This window comes from Mastacembelus armatus, chromosome 22, assembly GCF_900324485.2.
Source record: "Mastacembelus armatus chromosome 22, fMasArm1.2, whole genome shotgun sequence".
Taxonomy (NCBI): Eukaryota; Metazoa; Chordata; class Actinopteri; order Synbranchiformes; family Mastacembelidae; genus Mastacembelus; species Mastacembelus armatus.
The window spans coordinates 11,995,307-12,020,311 of NC_046654.1; the positions used below are offsets into that span (position 1 = coordinate 11,995,307).

General features: G+C 41.8%; 1 protein-coding gene across 3 annotated transcripts in view; it reads right to left on the minus strand.

The window, feature by feature from the left end:
- Positions 1 to 743: 743 nt before the first annotated feature.
- The window catches only part of LOC113126050 (regulator of G-protein signaling 6-like), a 30,720-nt gene continuing 6,458 nt past the window's right edge, over positions 744 to 25,005 (minus strand). Inside the window, exons 2-16 of one of the 3 annotated variants that reach the window (XM_026299833.1) lie at positions 10,307 to 10,406; positions 9,553 to 9,603; positions 9,340 to 9,446; positions 7,953 to 8,004; positions 7,387 to 7,451; positions 6,101 to 6,177; positions 5,328 to 5,409; positions 4,981 to 5,055; positions 4,375 to 4,476; positions 4,059 to 4,231; positions 3,698 to 3,823; positions 3,158 to 3,344; positions 2,453 to 2,542; positions 1,336 to 1,392; positions 744 to 1,063 (exon numbers count right to left, since the gene is read on the minus strand). In XM_026299833.1, coding sequence (XP_026155618.1) covers positions 1,013 to 1,063; positions 1,336 to 1,392; positions 2,453 to 2,542; positions 3,158 to 3,344; positions 3,698 to 3,823; positions 4,059 to 4,231; positions 4,375 to 4,476; positions 4,981 to 5,055; positions 5,328 to 5,409; positions 6,101 to 6,177; positions 7,387 to 7,451; positions 7,953 to 8,004; positions 9,340 to 9,446; positions 9,553 to 9,603; positions 10,307 to 10,406 — 1,395 coding nt within the window. In that variant the 3' untranslated portion in view covers positions 744 to 1,012. Of the gene's footprint in view, positions 1,396 to 2,452; positions 2,543 to 3,157; positions 3,345 to 3,697; positions 3,824 to 4,058; positions 4,232 to 4,374; positions 4,477 to 4,980; positions 5,056 to 5,327; positions 5,410 to 6,100; positions 6,178 to 7,386; positions 7,452 to 7,952; positions 8,005 to 9,339; positions 9,447 to 9,552; positions 9,604 to 10,306; positions 10,407 to 25,005 lie in introns of all 3 variants that reach the window. The other 2 variants (XM_026299824.1, XM_026299813.1) reach the window with 2 other exon arrangements.

Sequence of the window (25,005 nt, forward strand, 5' to 3'; positions counted from 1 at the left end):
AGACATTGGAAATGTCTTTAATTGTAAGAATTTGAGTGCAAATCTCTACAAATGACATTGTGACTTTTTAAAATTCAAAGCCTAAAGGTTATGTAATTTGTCTCAGAGGGAATAATTATGGATATTTGCAATGTTGTTTTTTTGACTAGGAAGAATTCCGTATATCCAGAGTATATCAAGCTAATTGTACCTAAGATATCTGAAAATACATTTTATTAAAGCTAAACTGCCACAGGGGCTGCTGCTCTTTGACCATATTCTTTGTAATAAATGTCACTATTTTTTTTGTAATGTTATTAATTTTTGCATGTAGCACATTTTAAGAGGCTGAATGTCTTGCCCTCTTCTCTTATAAACTGTGAAACTCTGACATAGCTGTCTTCACAAGACATGAATGCAGTAAATGTCTCAAAAGTTGTTGTTTTTTTTGTGCCTTACGGCTTGTTAAAATAAAAGTGTATAGGCCTGAAACTGAAAATGAAAATGTATAGATAGAGACTTCAGTTTCAAAGCATGCCTTTTTTCATATTTCACATAATAGAACAACTAAAGAAATAGTCAGTTCATTAGAAGTGTTGTGGCAAATAGATTTCAATTGACTTTTTATCAAAGAATATTGTTGCTTCTAAAATCCAATAAACATGAATAGAAAACAATATAAACTGATCAGCTTAGTCAAGAAAGGAGCTAACAACCAGTTTGCCAGCTAAGTGATGAAAAGAGGGCAGCCCTAGTCTGAATGTGCTTATACTGTATGCTGCATGCCTTGTGGTGTGTTGGCTGAGGTCCCCCTTGTCAACATTTTCTTTTCCTCAGTGGTTCTGCTTAGGGCATCCTTCCCAGAAGGCCCAGTGCTGCACTACCAGTACAGCAGCAGTCCTTGGAGCAGTGTCTGAGAGCCTCCACAGCAGCCCTGTCCAGCCAGCTCCACTGTCTGTGCCCCTGCCCTGGCCCCTGTGCGGTGCTCACCCCTCCAACAGGGTCGGGCTGTGCCCCTCCAGCACAGGCAGTGTCAGGATGACTGCATCAAGCCTGTCAAGCGCTTTCCCGTCAATGACTTGCCCTACAAGGTCATTTAAAATGAAAACATTAGTAGACTGGCATGGTAGAAGCACTTCGTTATTCATACGGATTCTATACAAGCAAGGTGAGTTTATCTACAATGCTAAGCTGTAAACCATTCATGTGACTAGCAAGGTATTCACACATACACATCCTACTACAGGTCTAAAAAGCCACAACAGAGTGTAATATGGTTATAATTGCAAAAGCCACTGATAGTGAGCCAGCCAGTGTGCTTTGTGATATGAACAGCCCCAGCTCCAAATGACTTACCACACTGCGGGTGAACTTCTCCAAGGAGGTGCGGCGGCCCTGTTCAGTGTCTGCTGGCTGCTGTTTTGGGAGGGGGAAGCAGGGTGAGTGTTTGGGTCAGGTACGGGTGTTGACGGGGATCGGAAGTGATGTTGTTAGTGAAGAAAAATAGGGGCCAAGCATTGCAAAAATGAGGGCCAAGGACAATGTGGGGTGGGGGGGGGGGGGGGGGGGGTTGCATTATTATTTTTTTTTTTTTAGGAAATGGAGTGGGGTCAGTGATAGGCCAGCAGAAGGAGCAGTGTCCAAACGGGAAAGGGCAGAAAGGCTAGCATGAACAGAGGCAGCTGTGATTTGCTGAAAAGCTCCATATTACACAGTAACAGCTAAATGAGCATTTGTTTAGCTGTGCACATCTTAAATATTACACTGACAAGCTACAGGAGGCAGACAAAATCACAGAAAAAGAACAAAATCACCAGCTGCTACAACTCTGGTTCATATTAGGCTGCGTCTGTCAACCGCTTACAGTATATACTCCACTTTTCTGTCATATCTTTGTATTGTATGTTTTCTCTTTACAGAATTTTTCACAGCCGTTTGTCTGCGTTTGGCATAGGATGTCATGTTTTTTGAGACTGCTTTCTAACAGTTTCCTTGCACCTGCAATTTGGTCATAGTGGTTTTGCCTTTTGGGCTTTGTTAGTACTTTATTCTCATGCTGACTGCCAAATATTATGAAGAGCTGTGTGGCAATAAAACGATTTGACTTAGAAACATGTAAGTGTGATTAAATAGACTCAAATGTACTAATGTTGATTTGTTTGAGCCCCACGTTTGTTTTTTTGTCCCCCCACATTTATTACAAAATTACAGTAATACAGCTAAATGTACTGATGTATGACTATTGACACATCAGTGTATACACTGGTGGGTAACTCATCTATGATAATATGTCATCATAACTTTTATGTTTTGTATTCATTTAAATCTGCAAAGTAACTTGTCAGTATGTGAGGTAAATGCTCCTGAAATGCCCTTTTAAACATGAAACAACTAACATGAGAAATGTTGAAACAGATGTGACGAAGTTTTGGAAAAAGAAGAGGTGGCGTCAGGGTCGGCGAGCACAACTCACCTTCTTTCTGGCTAACAGGAGGTCTTGGTAGATGTTGGATCGCAAAAAGCGTGCATAGCTGTCACTTTTCATTAGCTTGAATATGTGCTCCTGCAACAGAAAGAAAAACTGATGAGTGGGCTGTTGGCCTGGGTGATACAAATGAGAAAAGAGAGGGGTACAGGGAAATAAAGACAGGTCGGATTATGTTAATGAGATAAATGCACGTGCGAATTGGATTGGGGGGGGGTGCAAACTGAGCGCGCTGACACGAACGGCAGAGTCCTGTGAGACAGAGCTGAGTAATGTCCTGCCAGTGAGAGGCGTTGCACGTCACACATCACCAACCCACTCGGAAATCAGAGAAGCCTGTGGTGAACAACCTATTCATGGCGTTACTCGCCTCATTAGAAGCTGGCTCAAACACACACCATCATTCTTCTCTCCCCTTTCTATTCCTCCGTGCTCTCTCAAGTCATTCACTCGTGTAACATGAGCAGGGTGGAAGGGTTCAGTGTTTCTGAGGCTTGGTAGGTGAGAGAGGAACTAAATGGCTTTTAAGAAAATGTAAAGATTAGAATGAAGCATGGCACCTTTTATGCACCACGACATCATTTGCTGTGTAACACTAAAGGTGTATGGTTGTATTCGCATGCACAGTAGGTTCGTCTATGTGAACATGTAAATCCACATGATTCTGTCAGAGGAAGCAACGACACAGCCCACCTGAGCATCCTCATAGCTGTATCGTCCAGGATCTTTGAGGTTCTGGCTGGTGCGCTCGTAGCTGTGAGAGTCCAGGTTGATGGAGCTGGATGCTCCCTCGGCCAGAAACTCCTGCCAGATCTCCTGAGCCCTGGAGGGCACTTCCTGGAGCGGCCGCCTCTTCAGATCCTGCACTGCTAACCAGAACCTACAGAACGTCATATCGAGTCAGTGGCAATAACTAAAAAAGACATAAATAATTACATAAAATCAAAAAACTGTGAAGTAAAAGAAACACTGTGAAGTGTCATGAAGTAAAAAATGAATTAACAGTTCCTCAAAACTGTACTCACATTAGTATTATCTGTATACTGTATCTTGAAATACTATGAAATTGTACTCCAAAAACAATCTGTAAATAGACTTTGATGTGTAAAATTGATTGAGTTTCTCTCATGCTAACATATTCCACATAGTTTTCCATACAGTACTGTACAAGGAACAGAAAAATGCTTTCAGGAAGAGGTGATGTTAAATAAGAGAGATGTGAATGAGTCTCACCGCAGGTTCTCTGAGCTGAACTCTGACTCCAGAAACTTCAGAAACTGTTCTCGTCCTGCCGGATCTTTCAGTGCCTCCTCCAAAGAAAAGCCCCACTTCTTCACACGCTGCTGGCTGGGCTCACGGCTGCTCGGAGCAGAATAGATCAGAATAAAATAGAAAGAAATTAGATAGAACAGGCGAGAGTGGTTTATCATTTTCCTCATGGTCTACAGACAGCAGGGGCCAGCAAGTCAAATCCAGTCAACGTTTGGGAATGTCAACATTTATTGGTCTTTTAGATGAGATACAAACTGACATGTCCTCCCTGAGTCCAGGACAACAAAGGCCACTCAGACCCCTGCGCACCAGCTGACCTCACCTAGCCTCCAGGTCCCAGAAGGAAGTATCGTCACTGATCCAGGGGTTGGAGGGCTCTATGGCTGACACAAAGGGGTCATATTCCATGAACTGCTCTGTGTAGCTCATCAGGCTGTCGGCAACTTTGGAAACCTTCATACAGTGTCTGTCCAGTTGCAGGTTCAAGAAGGTGATCTGATGAACAGGGAGAGAGACAAATGAGGAGGCTAAATAAGGTAACAGCTCATCAGTCTGCATCCCCCACTGCTGTCATGATGGATGGGCGATACAGGCTGGTGGTAATGACCTATGAAGATGTCTGTCACATCAGAAGTTACCTCCTTCTGAACGTCCTCTTTGGTGGGCTTCCTGGTCGGCTGGGAGCTGATGTGGATGGGACTTGGTTGACTCTGGCCGTCATCTGGTACCCCATAAACTGACTGGACAGGGCGAGGGGAGAAACATTTTAACCTTGTTTTGTTTTTGATGCCCTAGTTGATTTGACAGATCAGGATCAGGAAGCTATTGATTTCATCATCACCGCAGTAGTGTGGTCAGGGAATCTGATGGTTTCCATGATATACATTTTACAATTGCACACAAGTTACACATGATGGGTTTTGAAAGCTAATTTAGATGTTATTTGAGCTCTCTCTCTCGCTCTCTCTCTCTCTCTCTCTATACATACATATATATATATATTTAATTTTATATATTGAAATATTTTCTCTATTAAAATAAGTAAATAGTATGTAAAAATTATCTAATTATTGAAACTAATTTAGAAATTCTAAACATTTGTACAAATATTTTAATAATGAACAAATATTTATAAAATGTCATATTATTATATTAAAATATTTTTCTGAATCATTAAAATACATAAATAACAAAACAACATGCTGCCTTTTGGGTATCAGACCAGCTTCGTTTCCTCTGCGCACCTTTTTCACCCTGTGAGGGTTCCTCTCTCTTCGGCACTTGCGGATGTCCATCTCTGTGGTGTTGACACAGCCAGGCTGTGGGAGGCAGCAGGGGACAGTGTCTGTTTCTGGCTCAGAAAAACCTGTTTCTCCAGCATATATTGTCTTTGCTTGTCCTCCTCACGATATGATGCCGACAGCAACACCTGAAAACAGCAACACCAGCCTTTTGTGAGTCTGGTGTTGCTGTTTTCGGGTTTCAAATGCTAAAGCTGTCTACCTGAATAGTCCATTTTCTTTTTTACAGTTGCAGCATCTGACCTGCTATTCTTTTCTTCTGTTCATTCATAACTTTCGCCCTAACTCACCACTGGCCGGTGGACGTCCCAGAACGCCCTCTCCTGGCTGTCCAGGATCTTCCTCTCTGCTTTGTCTTTCTTCCTGTCGATCCTGTGAGCAGAGGAAACAGGCCACACAGATATGGAAGTGCATACTTCTGAAATACCAGGTCAAACTTCAAAAAAAAAAAAAAAAGCCTGACCACCACATGCTTACTCATACACACACATACCACTGACAGGCCAGACGATGGAGCAAAAAGCTGGAGCGTGTGGGTCTTAACCTGTCTGCTCACTTCGCCAAGCAATGTCTGGTGTTGCCTGGTGGGACAGAGCTCTTACATAACTGACATTTTCTGACCTGCCCTTCCGAGGCATTATTTATTCCCCCGATTTAAGAAGACATTTTGCTCCCCATATCACCTCCACTTGAACAAAATAGCAGTGACGTGTCAGTGGCACTCTGAACATTTTCTACAGAGAAAAGAGGAAGGTTGTGTTGCCAAGTGAAAGGAAGAACACACTAGTCCTGTGCTTCCACATGCCGGCCACCAGATGGAAGTCTTACAAAGAAAAGCAAGAAAAGAAGTGTGTGCAAGTATGTTCAATTCAGAGGAAAGGCTTGATGTATTAAATGCATGTACCCTTCAGTGAAAGCAGAGTATAAAAGAGAAAAGCATCAGCAGGCAAAGGTTAGTGTTTACAAGTGTGCACAAACCTGACTTCATCTCTGCTGATGGGTCACGTTAGAGTTACACTTGCATCAAGAGGTGATGTGTTGTGATTTATGTGTGTGTACTCACTTGACTTGAGCCTCAGCTTGCATGAAGATGAACTCCCACTTCCTAGCGAAAGCCCTTTGCAGCCGAGCGAGGTTTTCCTGCAGGAACCAATCAGGTGCAGCATTAGGGGAGAAGGTCATTTGAATCCAATGCCTTTACACAATTACATTATCCATCCACTGTGATGGTGTGCCATAACATTAGATTGATGCTGATGTGATGAGACAACCTCTAATTAAAATGTCCCTGAACAAGTTACTGAACTGCTAACACCCAACCCGTCATTTAAGTTTCACATGGATACTGTTTCTGTACACAGAATCATCAAAGTCACCTGAAAACAAAGGGAAATTTAGAGGATGAAAAATCAATTCAAATAAAATAAAATAAAATAAATATAAAACAGTTTGATATTTGCGTAATGCATCTATTCAGCTAGTCGTCAAAGAGCTAGAAAAGATTGATGCAAGGTGCCAAATATTAAATTAGAAGCCAGTTAAAGACTAAAAATGGACTGAAACATTTAGCATGGCGGTGTCGACAAGCAACATAAGCCAGCACCTCAGAAGCTCACACGCTGTTAGTTTTCTCTATACAAAAACCAAAATAAACCTAAAATAAACCAAAATAAAAATGACATGTTGTGGTCCAGTGGGGTGTTGTGTTGCCAAATATTTCCTGACTAAACCTGGCAACTTACAGAGAAAACAGTTCAGTTTGTGTGCAAATCACACAACAAAGGTATACAATATTTTTGTTTAAATGATTACATTTCTAAATGTTTCATATTCACATACACTACATTGCTTTGCATGATACATTTAGCTTTGTTTAAAAAAAAAGCTCCTTAAACCTCTGTATCAAAGCTGAATACTAAACTGTGTGTCTATGACCTAAACAAGCATCTGTCAAAGGTACAGTCCATGACCTTATTACAGAGAGAAAACTCTGAGTACCAACTAGCAGACATGTAACGGTAAGAGCAATGAGGCCTGGAGGCAAAACGTGACCCGAATAGGAGAGAAAGGAAGTCTACTGGACAATAGTTTAGAATATTACAGTGTGCTGGATTGCTATTGTTCAACAACAAGAGATCAGAACTGTAGTGATCCCGATCTGCTGATGCAAACTATGCCTGGAGATATTTTGTTTACATTCTTGGGGCAAGTGAATGACTTCAAGGTCCCAGAGGACACTGTCTCAGCTCTTCTGTTTTTTTCCAGCAGAGTGAAAGAAAACAGGAAATTCATCATATCGTTGCAGAGCTTCCTGGCAATGAGCTAAACCAAAAATCACAGTGTACTTACAGCCTCATAGTCAGCAAGCTCAAGCCTGGCTTTATTCTGCATGGTGCGCTTGCACAGGTAAATGGCTGAAGGGAGGGAGAAAAAGAGAGACATGAAGAGGACAGCAGAGTTAGTTAGATAGGTTGTCTGCTTTGTAACTACAAAATGAAAAACAAAAACGTCCAATAGGTGCTCTTTTTTTTTTTTTGTTTTTTTTTTAACTCAGCTGTGTGAGCCAACAGTAATAAATGTTGTACTGGAGCAGACAGGCGATATGTTGTCTCCTGAAAATACAAGCCTCGAGTAAATGTCACACACAAAGCTGGAGAGGTGGTCGTTCCAGTGAATGTCCCTTAATTGCGTTAGGCTAATCTTATCCCCTGGGATTCTCTCCAGTGGGGGTTCCTCGGGGCCAGATACATTACAGGGGATGGTCCTGTGGATCGATACTCCGTGAGTGTCAACAAGAGATCTACAGTATGAGCAATGTTTCGGCTCTGGAGGAAGAGAGACAGCTAAAGGCATTAGCATTAGAGAGAGCTTACTAGTTTAGAGAAAGAGGCACAAATTGACGGCGTGTGACTCACCATAGTCTGTGTTCTCAGGCTCCCAACAGTTTGAAGGCCAGAAGTATGGGGACTGACAAAAAAACAGAAGGCGATGAAACAGAAACAGATTGTATTTTATCAAATATTCAAGTAATGCATTATTTTCTTGCTGTGCCTTGATACAAAAAATAAATAAATAAATCTCCATTATGAATTTTGGAATCTCATTTCTCCCACCACCATGCTCCCACTACACTTGTCTTCAACACAAGGTCAAAAGGCAACTGTTCGATAATGATCCCCGACATCCATGTGCTGCACATAACTATCTGGGGGGCAATGGTAGCTACAGTATATTCTCTCTATCCATTTTGTTGCAACTAATATTACACATTCAAAGTTCATTCGCAAGACTATTAATAATGGATCACTCACATCTATCATGCATTCTTAATAATGGAGCAGAATTAGAACTTGGTGGTACTCAACCACATGTTTCATTTCCACTATTACTCATGATGGTAATTAGCCCAAGAGCAAAAGGCTGCTGCCGATGAATGTGCTTGTTTGAGTGTAATGAACAGAAAGGTTAACATGATCTTGTTCAGCACTGTAATTGTCATTTCAATTTAACGATGATCAAGTTGATCTACACAAACAGCATAAGACCATTAAATCTGGATCTTCTACCAGAAATACTGCCTATTTTTAGTCCAGCAAACTAAAACTCCCCCTGTCACTAGTTCATTTAGCACAGCTACAGAGACAGACCAACACATTTCAAATGCACTGTGGACTCTTTCAGAGGTTCTGATGACGTGGGCTTGTTGCATCACGACAACATCAAAGGGAATATTTTTAGCTCCTGCTGAATGAGCAAGTGTGACACATGCTGCCCTCCCTGTGCAGGCACAATAATGGCTTTTAATCTTGAGCAATTGAGGTGAAGATAAATGCATTCAGAGGTAGATTGAGGGGGAGGAGCAGGGGTAGGCTGGTGACAGTGAAAAGTGCAGAACCAGCGAACAGCCAGCTCAGCACTTCCCACAGGGGCCCCTGCCGACTGTAGCTGGCTGGCCGGATTAAGATGCTAATAGCCCAGTCACATAAATGAGTCATCGTGGAGCCCGTAACCATCAGAGGGACTCGTTAAAGTTCATGCTGGATCAGATGGAGCAAAGGAGAAAAAAACCACCCCACTGAGAACCTGCACGGCTGGCCGGTAGGCCCAGTTCTGTAGGCCTCATCGTGTCGGGTTATGTAGTATCGACCTTGGAGGGATGAGTAATAGGCTTAGTAAGGATTGCTCCTATTAGCATCACGCAATAAACATATCCCTCTGATAAACTACCATCATCTCATTATTCTTTATTCATAGGCTTTCTAACACATGTCAAGGACACTCCCATGGCGGAGCTTTCTGTACCTGAAAGCGATAAAGCGTTCCATCATCTTTAAGTGTCAAAACATGGTCAGAGATGGGAAAGATGTAGCCATGGGCAGCAATCAGACTCCCAAGGTGGATAGCTTCAGCTGTTGACATGAGAGAAGGCACACAGATGAGGGGGATGGGGGAGATTCCTCTTCAACAGATCTTTATTGTTCTTAAAAATAATGACAGATTTCTGTGCGGGCATACCTGGATCCTCAATAGAGAGGTTTTTCATCAGCCACTGAACAATGTCCGCCCCTGGTATTGAGAGAAGGACACTGGTTATAAACACTGTCATTGTTCCACATCTGCAACAGATTCTACAGAAGCTGCAATCCACAACTACAAATGAGCTTTGAAGAAATTTATGTGATTTGCTTCTGTTTAAAACTGAATTGGTATCTAAATATTTCATAATGTTAATTGGTTTCTTGGTCTGCTTCTCTGCTCCTGGATAGCACAATATTTGGCCCAGACTTTGTGTTTGGCAGAGGCTGCTGAGAGTGAGAAGCTGTCAGGCCTAGGGGAGCCGTGTGAAGGAGTGAGTCAGAAACAGCATCTGGAGGAGAGGGAACGACCCCCTTGTCCAACACTGGGTGACTCATTTCATACACAAGCGCACACATGCACAAACACATGGAGGAAAATCAGTTTTTCTACAGCGTGACAAGGGCAGCGCCACACTACAGGCAGTTTCCTCAGTAGCTGAGGTCTGATCAGCAAAGACATCACCTGCCTACAACTGTAGAAGCAATTTAAATGAGACTAAAAGATCATATTTTCTTTACTGATCCTGACTTGTCTGAGCTAAACCAAGCCCACTTGCTGGGTAAGATGACAAAGCATACGTACGAACACAAGAGCAATTATCAGCACATCAGATAAGATCAGCCCTTATTAAGGAAGGAACACACAACAACGTATAGCGTATGTAAGTCACAGTGCAAACACACACACTAACCTGATACCACACTAGGGATCTTGGAGAGGAAGCTTTTGACGGTCCGGATGGCTACACCTCCTGCTTTTTCATCTTGTATTCGTGTAACAATATCTTCAATCTGAGGAGAGGCCAGAGGGAGTTTGTCTTTAGAGGTTAATCACAAATTATATTTTCAACAGCAGCCATTGAAAAATAGTTACAACTAGATGACATCAATCTCTTCAATTTCAAATTTATGATACTATAGGAGATATGCAGAGTAAAGATATTTGATCTCATTTTCAGTAATTATATAGTGCATAAAAATAAATTAATTAATTAAAAAGCTGTTAAAGTTAAAGCTGCATTGGCAGATTTTTTGGGCCACTTGGGGGCAGCAGACCTAAACAAAGTCTAAATGTTTTTACAACAAACATGTCACCAAACACTTGCTGTTCGTAAACCTTTCTGGAGTACACTGGGTTTGACAGCAAACAGCTGTGTGATGTGTCAGTAAATAAACTGAAAAAACATGCAGAAAATGTGTCTGTAGAGATTCTCAGTAATTAAGTCATGGCATATCCAAAACTGCTTTAGTTGGTGTTCTTGAATTTTGGTGAAACCTCAAGTAAGTACAGTTCTCAACTGTAGCAGTTTGGATATAAATCAGTAAAGTGGGCTGTAAAACCAAAACAATGAACTTAAAGATGTTTTGAAGTCAAACTACTGGTGGTATGAGCCCTGTTGCATTAAATCTAGTCATTTGATTCATTCGAAACATAAAAATATATTTGTGTTTAGATTAAGTCCCTGATGTGTGAATTTTTGTCAAAGAATGAATTACTTCTGTTTGCAAAACCGTTGAGACAAATGTAGGTGCCCATCCATATTTAGTAGCTTTAAAGGGTTAAAGGAAAGCAGTAATATCCAGTGGGCACCAGACAGGTGATAATGGAAACTGACCTGAGGCAAGGCCACTCTTATCAAAACCAGCGCTGAAGCCACACACTTGGAGGGAAACACATCTGGTTTTGATAGTGACATAAAGGGGCACCCTAAAGACATTTCACTTTATAAAGCTCAGACCTTAAAGATGAAAAGACCTTATAAAATGGGTCAGAGGTTGTCAAAAAAAAATGAATACTATACCTGCACAATGGGATTACTTATTTAGACATAAACACGTGCATTGGTCAGGAGCTTTGGCCAATTGAAAAGGGCTGTCACAGCTTTTCCACAGAGAGAGAGATAAACATCACACCTCAGACGCAGCCAGAGCCCCAAACACATCACACATCGGTCGCATAAAATTAGACGCGGCACAGCTTGCCACTCAGCCACTACACAGGGGAGAACACATACAGTAAACAAGGGAACAGCCAGTCACTAAAGGACAAGGACACCACAATCCATATATAGACCTATATCACTTGAACATAAAAATACAAGCGTGATTGATTTTTAAAAATCTGTTTGCTCAAGTTCTTGAACACATCTTTTATGAGCAGATATTGTGTGCTCAGGTCATATATTGATGCGGGCATTGATGTGGTGAAGTCTTACTGGAAATCGATCTACATCAAAAAGAGCCTGATTTTGCACAGTCAGCTGTATCAGCAGCAGCTGACCATATGCGGTCCAGTAGCTGCTGAGGTCGTCGTGCTGGCTATTAAATTCTTTATGGCTCCCTAAGCATCGGTCTGGTAACGAAGCCCACTCAGATCCGCACACACATAAACACTCACATGCATATGCACACAGGCCCACACACCGCTGCAGTTTGACAAAGCTGATTAGGTGAACTTTGAGGGTTCAACACATGGGTTTCCACAAACGGAATACAAAGACGCTTTTTTTTTTTTTTGGTTTTCTCTCATCCAAAGTAGGATATAGCACGCTCCCTGCTTATCTCACTACACTTGACTTGAAGTCACAATCACAGGCTCACAGCATAACGCTGAGCGCTATTCCAGCATACCTCTGGACCTTCTTTCCCTCTGTTCATCATTCATCATTTAACACAGCATATCTGTGAGAGAACTCGTTCCAGTACGGCAGAAGACGCCCTCAAAAATACTAAATAAATAAAACAATTTTCTGTTTTCATCCTCTGATATTCCTCTGTTATCTGACAGTAGGTCTGTGAAGTCCCATTTGGCAATACACATCTACGTTTACATGTATAACTTAAATGTACAAGACAAAAACTAAAAGAGCTAGTTCCTGGGTTCTATATCTTGTATCTGGTACTCAGTCCTAAACCCAGATCACATTTGTAAATACACATTTTCAAATGTCTCTGTAATTTCTAATATTAACTATGCACTGTATTGTCCAGGAAACCTCACTCAAACAATGATATACAACTGTCCTTATTAGTATTAATTTTTTTTTTTTTTCATGGGGTCATAAAATAAGGAAATATAAAATCACCAGCTCTTTCCTTTAACTTTTTACATCTATATCTCTGCATTGTGCATTTCCACTGCTTTTAAGAGCCAGTGGGTATTTGATGGCTTTGACCAACATGCTGACAACCCAAATAGGCATTAGGTTTTAAAGCCCATCTGCCAACAATGCCCTCAAGTAGGAGTGAGTGTGTGTTTCTCAACAGTTTTCTTTACGTTGCACAGCAAATAAAAGTGTATTTGGCAAACCTTATACTTGCAGCAATAACTTTAATGTGTGTTTTAGCTGTAAAATACAACAACTGGAAAGACTAGTGCCATTATGTTTCTCATCAACTTTACATTTGCAGATCTCCATTAATCCAATATTCTTTAATTCTGCAGGACTGTTTAGACATAAAGTGAAAGTCCAGCAATAAATGAATAAATAAATAACCCTATAGTTTTGATTGAAAAGGAGGATAGGACGGTATGGAGAGACCAAGTGGGGAGTGCAGCATGCTACAGTACATTTACTCAACCACCATTACAATCAAAGGTAATCATCCGCCCCAGCAAAGCATTAAATGGATGATTCATACATGTGCCTCATAAATCTACAACAAAACACCCAGATGTATAAAGATATAATAACACACATAATGCAGATCAGAGAGGAGGGAAAGAATACTGTGTGGCAAGACAATTACCAATCTCTCACCATAAGCTTGAGAGTGTGACTTAGCATGAATTATTGAACATCCACTATGGAGAATTACTGCCTCAACTCTGCTGATAAATCTCTTACATGAGGGGAGGGGAAGGAAAGGGAATAGACAGAGGAGCATCTCTCCTCAGTGTTGTGAGAAGAGCCTTGGTATTTTTGGCCTCCTTTCACCTACATGTGAGCATCTACAGTTTTACAATTGGATACACGATAGATTAGCTCTGAAACATCACAATCTCTACTTGGAAGACAAACCTTCCACACATAACAAAGCAAAGGGAAAATGCCTTGCAATCAGTCGCATTCAATCCAACTCTGGAGGACTCTCCAAATCCTCTGACACACAACAACATGAAAAAGATTAAGTCCTTTTGTTCTCATGTAGCAATGGCCCTTAGACCGGGTATAGCAACATAAAAAGACGACCTTCTCCCTATAGGACGACAGCAGACAAGATGTGCTTGGCACAGCTACACAGAGTGCACACTGAATCTCGTGGCTGTGCAGGCTAATGGTGTTTGCAGCTTGGTGTGGATGGTTTTTGAGAGCTGATCATTGCTACTATGCCACGATAACAGCACTTTGCCCCTCACCACCAAGCTCTATAAATGATTATCAGGAGAACACTTGTGTATCTTGCCACCATATGTTTGCATTTGCAACACACGTGCTCAAATTTGTGCCAGTGCATGGTGCTGCGTTTGTGTGTTGTTAACTTTCCATCTTTTGCAGCTCTCAGATGTGCAAAACTAGATGTCACCACTTCCTGTAACATGATTTCGTAAGTAGAACCTAATGAAAGCAAAATAAAACCATCCAAACGGGAACATCAGCTACATAAACAACCATCACGTATGTGACATGTTGAACTTCAATAGGCAGGCTGCAAGTCTGGAAACAGTCACTTCATCTCCTAATTGAAATCCTATGCCCTTTTTTTCCAAAAATGGCTGGAGATGAAGTTATTAAAAACTGGCCCAGTCTTCAGAAATGAGACCGCTGCTGCTAAAAGATGGATCAGGCAGTAATAGTGCCATTAATGATTCAGTAGTCATCAGCAAGCTCGGGCACACTTGTCACTGGTAAAAGGCATTTGGTTCTGTGGGGAAAACGATGGATGTTCAGGTGACGGGAGAGAAGATAAATTTGTGGCCTGGAGATGGTTATGAGATGTCAGTAAGAGCTGCAAGAAAATGAAGTAGTGATGAAGCTTTGAAAAGTTTGTAAGTTTGCCAAGTCATTCTCATACATCTAAAGCAGCCTTTATGCTTTTTCTAGTGTGTAGATTCTTCCCTTAGATAGAATTCATTTGTGTTAACAGACGCCAGATATTAGCTTGTCAGTGTAACAGAAAAAGATTTCTGTGTAAAAACCTTGCGCCATAATCAGAAAAGAGCATGACCACATTTTAAATGTATTAGCATATATTAGGATGTTATTATATTATGTATAATACTATTACAAAAAAGAGTAGCTGGCTGGATTTCACTACTCTAAATAACATACAACAGCTGCATGACATAATGTGACTAGACAATGTGAACTGTCTTCTTCTTCTGAATTTAATTTATACTAAGGTGATATTTCATTGTTTCCATTTATTAAAATAATCAATATCTTACCAGGATGCTACAGTTTCTGTGCTACAAACCTCAACCCCTAGAGACCGAGGAAAATATGAATAAATATGTAGTAACCTTCAACAATAAATGGAAACACCGTAATAAATAATTATTCATCACCTGACCTTTGCGAACAAACTGGGTATTTATAGCTGGCTGAATATTAAAATCCAGTTTAGTCTTATTTCAGAGGTATGAAACACTATCGGTGCAGCTAGAAACTGAAAAAAAAAAAAAATTTCTGATTTGATGATTTGTTTTGTGTCTTTTGCCAAATATGATAGAGGTCACTGCGTCACAGACCAGAACCAGGAAAATCACTGCCTCACAATAAATTGGTTTCTTCGCTTTGGCTTTGAATTCACCTCAGGTCAGCTTCTGTGTCGTTTAGCTTAGGATCAGATGAACTATATCGTGTTGCCCTGGCTCATATGAACTGCACTGTTAAATCATTCTATAGCAACATTTTCTTTATCTATACTGTCAGGTTTGTTGACGGCTGCAGGCTGTTGGAGCACCTTAAAACCCTCTGTCCTCTGCAGCTACATCGACACCCCCCCCCCATCACCTCACAGAACAGTAGCCTTCCCAGTGTTTTCACACCGAGTGTGTTGTCATAAGCGCTGTCTTTTCCAGACTCTTGTGGGCCTGTAGGACACCACTAGAATAGCAACCCATTTTTGCTTCATTTTCATTTCTGAGATTCTAAATTTATTTTTTTTAGATGTACTATTAGAGTCAACAAACTGGAAGTGATATTTTTTAGATATGTAACACATGTAACACAAAGTGACATTTGATTACCCTAAAAAACAATATACAGTAGATTTCAGTTTTCATTGCTCAGGCTGTGCATTTCCACGAACTAGGTTTGAGCTTGTTGGCTTGTCTTCCTTTGCTGTGTTATAGGTTTATGGTCAGGTGGTGTTACATGTTCACTCTGATGTAGCTGCAAAATACAGAATAATTGTAAAACCTGTGAATTCAGTGCTAACTTTTTGGATGATGTACTGTGAAGACCCAAACTGTCACACAGTACTTTTCTGAGTTCCATTTGACCTCTGAGCCATACTGGGTGCATAATTAAGTGAGTTCCAGCTGGTGTGTGGTACCCTGGGGAATGAGGTAAGAATAAAACCTGCTGGAGTGAGACCTTCACCCCCCACCCCACCCCACCAGCAGCTACTCTCTCCCATGTCTCAACCCCACTGCCACCACCATCCAGCTCTCTTAGCATGTCACGATGAGGGAGCTGTGAGAGCTTCTCTGCTGGATCTGACACTTCAGGAAGAGACACCAGACACTGACAGTCGCACGAGGAGCAACACAGCGGACTAGAAAAGCCTGGCAAGCAAGAGTGATGGTTGGAAACTTATACGACTTTGGAGACGTGTAAATGAATCACATCGGCACATACTCGATCACACACTGCCTCATGCCCATGCAGAGTGATGTTTACAAAGTGCATATAAGCACATGCTCTGAAACATAAACAGTTGCCTCAGTGCACTTGGTAATGATTCTCATCATTACCGAACGCAAATCACCTGCCACGTCTAATACTGTATTGCACTGAGGCATCAACTTATCATAATGGTTCTGAAAGAGACATATGCACTGATCCATCACTTTTGCAAATTACCATCTCCACAGGAATACCCTGCAGGGAAAGCCTTTTTTTTTTTGTTCTGCAATAAACAACTGTTTTCCCATCAGGTCCTGCAGATGAAAAAAAAAATGCAGTTTACACTCCAGTGAAGTCATTTCCCCTTTCTGCCAATACCTTTCATATGTAATCCCTGTAATCTTTAGTGGCAATGGATTGTAAGTGCACTAAAGTTAATTGTTTGAATGTGGTGAAAAGAAATCCTATTTACTCAAATCTGGGCTCTCTGGGTTACATAATTTTGCTGCTGAAGGTTAAACGTATGCCCGAGCACGTGTGTGTTGTTCTGCTGAGTGGCTTCTTTAGATGAGGCAACACAAAAGGAGGCAGTCTGGGTTTCCTGTCAGCAGGCATGTAAATACTTCATTATAGCTCCTGCAGCTCATGCAGTGAATTTGAAATGTTCAGTGGCATTTGTTCCTTAAGCCAGGTGTTGCCCTGTCAATTCATGTGATTCAGTTACACATGAATTGTCATCAGCAGTCTCTTCAGCTTAAAGTGGTCACAACACAATAGAGACCTTGTCCTGACAAAGACTCCCAGAGGTACAGGACTGTACAAAGAGTCCAATTAGCCACTGCCTGATTGCCCATCCAGCTGGATGTTCCTCGGGGGGAGCATACTGAGATTCAGAAGAGTCCAACAGTGATGATGCACTTCACTTTGAACCAATCAGACCCACGTGTTGGGACAATAAGTGTTGATGAGGATTCGTCATTGCTTGTTTGGGCCAGTTGAAGATCCCTTATGGTAACAGAGGTGGGTGCGATGTGGAGATTTTCAGAGACATGATGGGTCACCATGTGTGCGTCAACTTAGATTTCCAATCGCTATGGCAACACAGCAGCGAGAGGAGCTAAGGAATTAAAAGTTTGTCAAGTTCGGGCCCAGCGTGGGCAGCATGCCAGCTTGACTAAATTACAATTACAGATCGAGCTCTTTGGATGGAAGGGATAATCTTGTTGTTAGTGCTTTCTGATGCTGGTTCTTAAGAAAAGAGGAATTACCAAGCTCCCTTGCTTAAAAATCAAAGGTTTAGCAAAATCCTTATGAGACAAATGCTAATGGAAACACTGTTAGGCTAATACAGGCTCTACTCAAGAGAGAGAATAAGCCTATCCACAAAGCACGATGACGCATCAAGTCACCTTTCTGTTGATGAGACTCAAGGAGGCCAGAAAAAGATCATCTCCACTCTTGTAAATGTCTGTTGTTAGATACTCCATGGGTTGCTAAGGGCTTGAGTGCAGCAAAAACAGGAGTCTGCTGCTCCTCTGAATAGATAGTCCACTCTAAAACAAAGTGCCCTGTCCAGATACTGGGGCTACTTTTTAAAGAGATGCTGTCTAAAATGAAGGGCATCAGCAGCCACACTTTCAACTGGCTTTTTTTTATGAGCTGGTTTTACCCTGCTGCATGTGGGTCCATAACTGTGCCGGTTTTTATTGCATGTCAAAAATGAACCACAGCTACAGCAACAAGCCACAAAAGGTCATTTGCTCCAGAGGGAGAGAATCACATTACCTGCACTTCACTCCTCTGCAAAGATTACCTTAGAAATTATTCACTAACAGCAATTTACATGCAGGGAGGCTACTTTCACTGCAAACACCTCTCATACCACCTGAATTTAAGTGCCTATGGGACTTTGTAAAGGTTGAAACTCTAATAAGGTTCTGTATCCTTATAGCCAATAGTCTGTAATTAGAAAAGAAACGCAAAGGAAGGCTATTTGCACATGGAATAATGAAAAAACAATAGAGAGGGAGAGGTGGGATGTGACAGCTCGGTGTGTAGAACAGACTGCACCAGTCAAAAAGCATCTGCTGCTATCTGCCCGATTGTCAGTTTCTTTCCAGGGTTTTTTTTTTTTTTTTTTTTTTTTTTTTTTTTTAATAATTTGTCAGCTTTTCATTTCTTCACCCAGTCACTAGTGTCTTCTTGTCTCTCAGTCATGGGAGAAATCTAAGTCACAGCATGTTCACTGTTACGCAAGACTGAAGTAAGCTGCTAAAATGTGAAAGTGGAAATCACTGGTGTGACAGTGTCAGATGAGCGGCAGTGGATAACAGTGTGCTATTTTGAGGATGCTTATAGTTTATAGCCCCTATGGAGGCCTCAGACTGGGCACATTTTCCCTGCTGCTGCCAATTTAAGGGCTCAGTGGCTTGTGGAAGCTACTCTTACCGTTTCTGTCTTTGTTAGAGAGGTGATGCTGAATTTATGTTCAGCTTGAATCTTTTTTACTTCCTTGTCAAATAGATCTTCATCTCAGCTTCATATCTGGGGCACAGCAGCAGCTAATCATGAAATAATATCTGCAGGAGACTGGTTAGAGGTGGTATAACCTCATAACCATCTGTTTATCTTTGATGTTTGCGTCACACGCTGACACGCAACTCCTGCCTGTCCCATTCCTTGAGGCATGATGGCAATTGCGAGAGAGAGGGAGAGAGGGATGGAGAGGGAGAGGGAGAGGGAGAGAGTGACCAAGAGACAGAGAGAGAGAGAGCGAGGAGGTGTCATCAAGTCCAGGTTTGTCTTGGCCCTCAATGGACATACAAGCCTGTTCTTGATGTCTGAGACACCGGAGAAAAACTCTATTATCAAGTTTAGTCATCTCAGAGGGGAGGAGAGGAGAGGAGAGGAGAGGAGAGGAGAGGAGAGGAGAGGAGAGGAGAGGAGAGGGGAGGAGAGGAGAGGAGAGGAGAGGAGAGGAGAGGAGAGGAGAGGAGAGGAGAGGAGAGGAGAGGAGAGGAGAGGAGAGGAGAGGAGAGGGGAGGAGAGGAGAGGAGAGGAGAGGAGAGGAGAGGAGAGGAGAGGAGAGGAGAGGAGAGGAGAGGAGAGGAGATGAGAGGAGATTCAGGCTTTACAAGTCATCAACATAACTCCTTAATGTCAATATTTACAGCAAACTCTGAACTGTAACAGCTGGCACTACACAGTCAAAACTATTAATTTCTCTTTGCTCGCTCATCAATGTGTCCTTAGCGTTATTAAAAGACACAGAACCAGCATCTGTTGCACTTATTTGAGATGGGAAATGTTTTCTAACAGTGTGTGTGCATCTTATTTAGACACTTTAAAGTTAAATTTTCTTTCATTATTCCATGATGCCAATGCTTTGCAAATGGATCTAATTCTCAGTTTCAACTCCGGTCCTCCTCTGCTTCAATGCTGACAAACAGTGAGAATAAGCAAGGCCCTTGACATTTGAAGATACATGGATTACCTGACATGGCTACTGGTATGAGAGGACTTTTATAGTATCACTGTGTCATTATGCACCATCCCTTCCCCCACTTTCCACCACTTTGGTATGACTGTCACTCAAACACTGGTGTTACCACAGACCTGACATCCTTATTACCTATGTTGGCTCTCCCTGTGAGTGCAAGATTGCTGACAGGCTTTAAGGGGCTGGGAGTGTTACTGTGACAACAGAGGGACTAAGTGAAAATGCCTGTTATGAAAGAGAGAGTAGGCATAGTAGAGTGCAGGTGGAAATGTATCTCGGGGTCTTCTATGCTTAACTCACACAACCCGATCCTACTGCCAGAGAGCAAGTGGCAGCTTCCCCAGCAGTTCTGTGTGTAATACAAAGCATCATTTTTAAGTCTGGTGAGGTGCTATGAAAACAACTCGCTAGGGTGACAGATATCCAGTGCTGGCAATAAAGCCTTGTTACTTTCAAGTCACAAGTACAGGTAATGAAATTCAGGCAGTTTGGCTAACATGTGGAAGGAAAATCTCATCTCACAGTGCCACAGGACAGCAGGCAGCCCTGCACACCTATAATGTGCTTTGCTGCACTCAGTCCCTGGGGGATCATTCCTCTTCCTGACCCGCAGAGGAGATGTCAGCAGTGCTGGCCTTTGTCAAACCCTCTCCCTCACATGCCACTTGTCCTATTATTATCCACTGATTGTCTTTTAGCTGGCAGCATGGTGGAAGAGTGGTTAGCACTGTTGCCTCACAGCAAGAAGATCCTGGGTTCGCAACCCGGCCTTTCTGTGTGGAGTTTGCATGTTCTCCCTGTGCTTGTGTGGGTTTTCTCCAGGTCCTCTGGTTTCCTCCCACAGTCCAAAAACATGTATGTCAGGTTGATTGGTGACTCTAAATTGTCCATAGGAGTGAGTGTGAGTGTGTGAGGTTGTTTGTCTCTATGTGGCCCTGTGATGGACTGATGACCTGTCCAGGGTGTACCCCTGCCTTTCACCCAAAGAGAGCTGGGATAGGCTCCAGCAGATCCCTGTGACCCTGGTTAGGAATAAGCGGGTATTGAAAATGGATGGATGATTGTCTTTTAATGAAATGGAATGAGGCCTGAAGGGGCCGGGGGGAAGCTGGATAATAACAGAATATGTTACAGGGATCTATTACCTCAAATGTTAATTGACTGGTTGACTGAATGATACAATCAATAGCTAGTAAAATGGGAATGCTGCAGTAGGTGCTTTTTATTGTATCAAATCCTTACTCACCGTTGATTGATTATCTATAATGTCAACGGACCACCTTCAGTACTAGCTAATGCATTGCTAGGCAGCAACCAAATATGCTCATAAATCTTTTATACTATCACCTCAGGGGAGCCAAAAATGAACCATCTATTATGTCCACCAAGCTAGAACCTGCAACCTAACCATCACACTCCCTTGAATTTTTGAATCAGCTTCCTAGAAAGGGTCTAGCCATGCTTTATGATCTAATATACTCTTAACATATTTCAAAATGAAGTGGAGTGTCCTTTTCTGTTTTCATCCCTGGCTCTATGCTATCTGCACATGACAGCTGGCTGTAATTTAGCAAAGGTTTATGAACGTGATTTCCACAGCTATACCTGCTTTAAGACTTTGCACATCAGAGTGGTCTAGTTATTTCCTCCACAACACCAAGTGCTGAGAGCACTTTTCTAACCAGGGCCCAGGGTATTTCTGTCATAACCCATCCATAAAATATCACACAGAAAGAATAACTAAAAGAAAGAACGTCTGCAAAAGAGAGGGAATGGAAAAATACTGGACCCAAATATTACTTTCTCATCACAGCAGTACAAAGTTTGTCCATTGTCTGTATAACATGTACAGCTGTTTCTGGAAGGCAGGACTCTGATTACCTTGTGTTTTTAGAATTAAGCTTTAGACATTGATTGCAAAAAGCCATGACCTGTTTTATACAAAGATTTAACGTGCTAATGCACCTTCTTATTCAAGTGCATTCATAATTAATGGATACTGATGTGCAAAAAGTTAATGCACAGCAGGACCAGTGGACGAGGTGGGAAAAGAAGAAACGTGGCTAGAGGGAAGTGCCGGCCACAGAAGCTGGTAGATTAGATACATGCTAGAAGAATCTATCATGTGCTTGTATCTCCTCAAACTCTCACTGTAGTAAATGAACAGGTGAACTTTTAAGTGAAGTTTCACTTGGCACTTTTAGACCGGCAAATGAAGGCAGATTCAGGAAGATAGCACATAGTCCCTTAGGAGATCTAGTAGGTACTATTAATCTAAAGGCAGATCTTTCTCTGTGGTCAGAAGCACAGGGAGTTGTGGTTGTTGTGGAGATGGCAGAACCATGGGAGGACAGAGAAGTGTGTTTTGGAAACCTATGGTCTGCCCAGTAAAGGTTGGCTGTACGGCTTTGTTTGGCAGATCAGGATTTGGTAAATTAACTGGGTAAAAGGGCAGAAACACATCAAGCTGACAGCAAAGAACTAGCGGCAACATAAGCCGACTGTTGCGTCACCTCATGTTACCTTTGTCTGGGCCAAAAAGCACCTGAACACACCATGTAAACTACAGCCAAGAGCAAGCTAACACATATGTTCTGTGCCTGTGTGAGAGGAAATAACTCCGCACCACCATGTGGTAGCAGTCTATACTCATCATTCAAGAAGGGAAAGTGAAAGAACTATACTGCAGATAAATAGAATAGATATATCTATTTAGCTCCACAGACGGTATATAGCAATTTCTAATCATGAATATGTTTAATAAGAAGTTGCATTGGCTTTGCCTTTTGCTTGGGGAAGAAAAAAAAAGAGGCAGAAGTGAAAACTAAGCAGAAATGTACAGAGTAAGTGAAACTATGGCTTCAACACTGATTTGCTGAGCTAATCAGCCAATCAGAGACTCCTCTCTCACCGACAGTGGTCAGACAAGTGCAGACTGCGTGGGTGACAAGAGCTCACTGATGGCCCGATGTTGGCAGAGGGGACAATACCAACAGTTATGCTATCCTTTATTTTTCTATCCTATTGTCCATTCTATTTTGTTCCACTGCACGAAGGGTGAGCGAGAATAGGATTTAAAAATGATTTGAAGGAACATTAAATCAGCGAGTAGTAATTTTCTGACATGACTGGTCACCACAACTTACCAGTTACATATAAGGCGACTTTGCCAAAGCAGATACAATGTAGATATAAGTATTGAAGCAGGAGTTAAAATCAGCTTATAAGTATCTTAGGTCAGTTTAAAGGTACAACAATTTTTAAACATTAGAGAAAAGCCTGCTGAAATGGCCTCCAACTGGCTTCGATTCTGCTGCCTTCCTGATCTCTCTTTAGGAATTGTCTTTTGCATGACTTATGAATGAATTTCTGAAATGGGGATAATGGTGCACACTTTCAGACAGATTCTCCTCAAAGGCTGTTGGACTCAGTTTGTGAACATAGATCACAAACACTAACTCTTTCTAGTTTGTTCCATTAGAAAAGTGGCCACAAATGTGACCCTGTGATCCAGTACTTACTGTAATGAAACAACTGAACAGGCCAAGCTACTGTACCTAACAAACAGTTTGGGCCAGTAGTTTAACACTTTCCATTTAAAGCAAATAAGGCAGTGGTGTTTCTTTCATTGGTGGATATATTTAAACGTCTAAATGAATTAAGTTCCCTGACGCATATAAGTAGCTGAGGAGGATGTGAAATTGATGAAGTTTTCTGGCCCCAGTAGAAGGCATACAAAACTCGGTTTAAAGGATTCTCCTATGGATGCGCATATGAAATCTGAACACATACAAAAAAGGGTAAAAACAGGTTCAATTTTCATCAAGCCAAGCACTAGCACATCACGGTCCAGGTTCTGCACTTCCCCTTTTCTCTCGCTTGGTTTGATGAAAGTAATCACTGCTTTATTATGGAGTTGGTCTCCGCCGTCTGAGTTATCGACAGAACAATTGGAGTGGAAATGGGGGTCCACAAGCAGCAAGGTCTTCTAGAAGGACATTTCTATTATTCTCAAGCTGGAAAGAAGAAAGAAAATCTGCTACTGATTATCTAACTCACTAACTGATCAAATAGTGCACTCTCTAACATTTTGAAATCTCCCTGAGTCTCAAAGGATAAAAAGGTCATTTTTGACAAATTGAATGTTTACACCTTTACACGCGCACAAGGACATTTAGATCATTTGTCCAATTAATTTCTGGGGACCTGTTGTGACAGTGTACAGCTTAAATAAAAAAAATCCCTAAGGGGGAAAGTTGGACAGTTAAGGTGGTCTGACGTGAACCAAGGTTGGGGTATGTCAGGTCCGTGCTCTGGAGTGAAGCCAAATGGTCTGGCCTCTCCTCCAAGGGCTGTTTAGTCAGAATGGCTGGTCGGAGTGATTAACACTCACGGCCTGTGTGACTCATCCTTGCTTCAGCCTCAACCCAGAGACAATTACAGTCGCTCCACTTCAGCAACAAACACTCCATCATTACCTGCGCTTCAACAGTGCACAGATGACACTGTGTCCCTCTCTGTCTGTCCCGCTCATCTGAGTCAGACCTATTTTAAGTGGAACTCATTTTTATCCATCAACCTATGTGTCTGTAAACAATACAAATAGCAGCGTTGGCAGATGGGGCTACTATCACAGTACATTTGTAAGCATGCTGCAAACACTGCTGATCACCATATTTCATTTACAATCTTCACAGTGTGATGAGCTGTGCTGTAATGTATTATGCTCTTTGTGTTACTGTAGACGTAATGAAGGCTTCAAATGCCCTGTGAGAACGAGTAAGACTAGATTCTTCTGTTATTTTCATTGTTTGAGATCTTCTAGTTTCTGAGCAGAGAACGAGCCATCTAATCAAGCAAACCAAAGATTAAAATAGACAATATTTTGTAATCAGGAAAGTAGAATACAGCTATTTTCCCAGCAGCAAACCATACATCATCTCTCTCCACCATGTTGAGGACATCCTCATCACCGGCTGGTCTGTCAACACAAAGATAAATGCACCAGTACTAAAAAACAGTCATCTGTGTAGGCAGAATGAAAATGGCAGAAGAAGAGGTGAGGAGAATTTCTAAAAAAATCACCTGAGTTTTGAGC